The sequence below is a fragment of the Engraulis encrasicolus genome, chromosome 22, assembly GCF_034702125.1.
Source record: "Engraulis encrasicolus isolate BLACKSEA-1 chromosome 22, IST_EnEncr_1.0, whole genome shotgun sequence".
Taxonomy (NCBI): Eukaryota; Metazoa; Chordata; class Actinopteri; order Clupeiformes; family Engraulidae; genus Engraulis; species Engraulis encrasicolus.
In genome coordinates this window covers 8,005,246-8,009,457 of record NC_085878.1, presented here as the reverse complement: position 1 = coordinate 8,009,457, position 4,212 = coordinate 8,005,246, and the positions used below count along the sequence as shown (strand labels likewise).

Genomic DNA, 4,212 nt, shown 5'->3' with positions numbered 1-4,212 from the left:
GTGACTGAATAAAACAATGCATTGAGTATGATACAAATGTTGAATACTACTACAGCAACATGTCAAAAAAAGGAAAAAGATAAATAATGGTAGCATATGTAATACATTTACATAGACACATCTGATAACGACATTTGCGCATTTCCCTTGTTCTAAAACACCAAGACAGAGTCCACCCTTACCTCTTGAAACCCCTTGTTATACTATAGTGGGCTCTCAAACACCATGATATGCTGTAGGAGCCCCCACTAGAAATTCCTGTGATAGAAAAGGCCCTCACCTCTAGAAACGGCCATATCAAAAGGCCCTCACCTCTAGAAAAGACCCTCACCTCTAGGAAAAACTCATGCCTCTAGAAAAGGGCCTCACCTCTAGAAAAGACCCTCACCTCTAGGAAAAACTCATGCCTCTAGAAAAGGCCCTCACCTCTAGAAAAGACCCTCACCTCTAGGAAAAACTCATGCCTCTAGAAAAGGGCCTCACCTCTAGAAAAGACCCTCACCTCTAGGGAAAACTCTTGCCTCTAGAAAAAGGCCCTCAACTCTAGAAACCCCATAACAGATTTACCCTTATCTCTTACCTCCTGCTGCTGCTGACACCAGACAGGTGAGATGATGCCCAGCAGGCAGAAGAGGAGAAGAGCTGTGGAGGAAGACATGGCAGGACCCTGGAGGACTGGGGAGCTGAAGAACTGGAGGACTGAGTCGAGGATTGCAGATTTATATGGGAGCTGAATGCAGAAGAGGGCAAAGTAGTCTCAAGTGCGGCATGTGGCTACCAGGCTATCGGGCTCTAAATGTCTGCCAATAGGGGTGTGAAACCTTATGGGGAAGTCGTTGCATGAGTGCACAGGTATCTTTGTTTCATGTGTGCACAGGCTGTTTCATGCGCGTGTTTATTGCACCATTCCCTTTCTTAGGTTGTCCTATTGTATTGCAATAAAAATACAAGTATTATTTTTTATAATACATAATAAACATGATAATAATTGTGATCACTATATTGATCAAAGTATTGTGATTATCATTTCGGGCATATACTGTGCTGCCTTTATTTCACATGCTTACCAATAATGAATATAAAAGCAAAAAAACAAATGCTTAATAATAAATACACAATTGCCATAGGCTTGCATGACATCAGACTGTTATGCTGATGCGGAGCTGTCAAGTTAAGTGTACCTATGGAGCTCCTATGGAGTCACAGGTGAAAAAAAAAGATAATCGAGGGTGTCAATAAAATGAGAGCTCACATTGTAAAAAGTGTCCTCGATTTATTAAACCGGGCAGTCATGTACACCATGTAGCGCGTATACCTTTAACTGAATGGTGGGCACAAGTGTCTAAGACTGTGCATTTGCTGCTATTACGGTAAGTCGTCGTGCCTATGTTTTGTATCTTGTGAGCAAAATGTACTAAAACATGTCCACAATTTATGAAACTTACACAAGGCAGAGACCATTGCTTGCAACTGAAAACAGGTGAAATCCTCCCGAGGTTGCATATTTCTCTTCTTGGGGCAACTTAGGGTAGCGTAGCATAGCAGGTAAAGAGGTAAACATGTAGGCTACTCCCAGGACAGCAAAGTTGAGAACCACTGTGCTAAACTATTGACACCTCACAGTTTGTTATGAGCTAACACATGGGAAAATCACTTCAAAGGTGTTTGGAGGTAGGGTGCGCACATCCACAAGTAGTTGTCCAGGTGCCAGACAAAAGGTAGTGTGATGAAGCGGTCTGCACACTGTGTATTAACTCCAAAAATACTTTATTTCATTTAAACATATGGCAACGTTTTCAGGCCTGAGGAAGATCCCTCTGTTGGATCGAAACATTGCCATATGTTTAAATGAAATAAAGTATTTTTGGAGTTAATACACAGTGTGCAGACCGCTTCATCACAAAATCACTTCAAAGCCATAAGACTAATTGTAAAGATAAATGTGTAATGTAAAGCAATTTGTTGTTGCTCTTCTCTAGTTCAGCTTGTGTAAGGGGTTAACATATATAAAAAGACAATATGAAGAAATATGATCTACAATTTACCAACTGTGGCTACAGTTTATCATGGGAAAAGCGCTTAACACTTTGCGTGACACATTTAACATTTTCGTCATGACCTCGCCTCACACATGATTGTGTTGTGAGATATTGAAATGACCTGCTGTGAAGACATGCAAGTCTCGTGGAAACTCACTGCCATCTACCACAGATGTATCTCTATGCAAGCCTTGTTAAAACTGACTGCAGCCTACATATGTATTGCTATGCAAGCCTCGTGGAAACTCATTGTAGCCTACAGTATCGCTTTGCAAGCCTTGAGGAAACCAATTGTAGCCTACCACATATGTATTGCTATGTGTAATATTTACAGTTATATAGTAATGATCACATTGCAGCCTACCACATATGTATTGCTATGTGTAATATTTACAGTTACATGATCACATTGTAGCCTACCACATAGGCCTATGTGTTGCTATACCTATGTAATATTTACAAGGTAACTCATTGTAGCCTACCACAGATGTATTGCTACAGATGTATTGCTATGTGTAATATATACAGTTACTGTTTATAATAATAACAATCATACTGTAAGCGTTATGTTGTAGATGTTTTGGTTTTCAGTAATATACAGTAAACACATAAACACGCACGTGCATAGTAATATACAGTCATTACACTGAAAAGAGGTTTGTAAAAAAACACACCAGTACAGTGTATGCTTCTACATTATGTTTATTCATATACGTATACTGAGCAAGAGGATTGTTGTCTAGTCTGCCCTCTTGGCTGGGGACAGCTTCTGCTGAAAGACAAATGCCTGCAACAGAACATAACAAATCTTTACATCACTCTGCACCAGGGATGGGGAACCATCTTCATTTGGAACCATCTTCATCTTCACTTCAATTTTTTTTTTTGTCCACCAGGGGCCGTACTATGAGCACAAACCAGGATTTCCCCCTACATTTTAGGCCTATAGTGGAGGTGGCCACCTTTACAAACAGACCTCACCTTCACTTGGTCCCCTGAAGTTATAACTTCATTATACTGTAATGCAAATGTAATTTCTAAGATTCCTCCACAAATCATGTCATATTTCATGTGAAGCTGCATGACATTAAAAATACATCGGGGGCCGGATGAGACGGCCTCATGGGCCGCAAACGGCCCTCTAACTTACAGTAGGTTTCCCGCCAGGGGCGGAGCTATAGGAGGAGCAAGCATTTGCCCCAGGGCCCTCCTGTGTTGGATGTGGGGGCCCTACTGTGACCCTTGACAGGCCGTGTGGGGGGCCCTATCAGTGTCTTGCCCTGAGGCCCTGTATGTAATTGTTGGCATGGTATATTATAGGCTGAGGTGACCTTGAGCAAGGCACCTAACCGCACATTGCTCCAGGGATTGTAACCAATTCCCTTGGATAAAATTGCTTTGGATAAAACAGTCAGTTCAAGGTAACGTAAGGTAACGTAACATAATTTAATGTCATGTAATATTATGTATAGGCCTACTAACACACACTTACTCTTAGTACTTGCAGTAGAGGTTTCTGACTTTGGCCAGGTCCATGAAGCTGATTGTAACGGCCTGCCCCATCGGGACACGGCTGTCAGGAATAGGCACCATGGTGGGGCGCCCATTACGGGATAGGAATAACCTGGACACACACACACACACACACACACACAGAGAAAGAGAACAGAGAGAAGAGAGAATTGAGAGAGAGGGAGGGGGAGAAAGAGAGGAGAGAGAAAGAGAGGAAGAGAGAGGGGAGAGAAAGAGGGAGAGGGAGAGAGAGATAGCGAGACAAAGAGAAAGAGACAGAGAGGGAGAGAGAGAGATAGCGAGACAAAGAAAGGGAGAGAGAGAGAGTGAGAGAGAGAGAGTTGTGTGTTAGGAAGATTAGGATCAAACGTTGTACATTGAAAGCAACAGTGGATGATTACCAATTAAGTACAGGACTACATGCAGTGGTGTAGTCTACGTAGAACGCGGGTATACGGAGTATACCACTTCTAAATTTAAGGGATTTCAGTATACCCACTTAAAATTGATTGATCCATTGTTTTGAATAGCACAAATATATACAGTATATCCACTTCAAACAAATGCTCAAATATACAGTATACCCACCATAAAAAAGACTACACCACTGACTACATGCATGTCGATTACCAGTTAAGTACAGGACCGGACTACAGTACAT

At 41.8% G+C, this 4,212-nt stretch overlaps 1 protein-coding gene across 2 annotated transcripts in view; it reads right to left on the bottom strand.

The window, feature by feature from the left end:
• Positions 1–2,727: 2,727 nt before the first annotated feature.
• Positions 2,728–4,212, bottom strand: part of LOC134438240 (high choriolytic enzyme 1-like) — an 18,542-nt gene continuing 17,057 nt past the window's right edge. Inside the window, exons 7-8 of one of the 2 annotated variants that reach the window (XM_063187750.1) lie at positions 3,532–3,663; positions 2,728–2,826 (exon numbers count right to left, since the gene is read on the bottom strand). In XM_063187750.1, the coding sequence (XP_063043820.1) occupies positions 3,534–3,663 (130 nt within the window). In that variant the 3' untranslated portion in view covers positions 2,728–2,826; positions 3,532–3,533. Of the gene's footprint in view, positions 2,827–3,243; positions 3,422–3,531; positions 3,664–4,212 lie in introns of those variants that run through there. The other variant, XM_063187749.1, reaches the window with a different exon arrangement.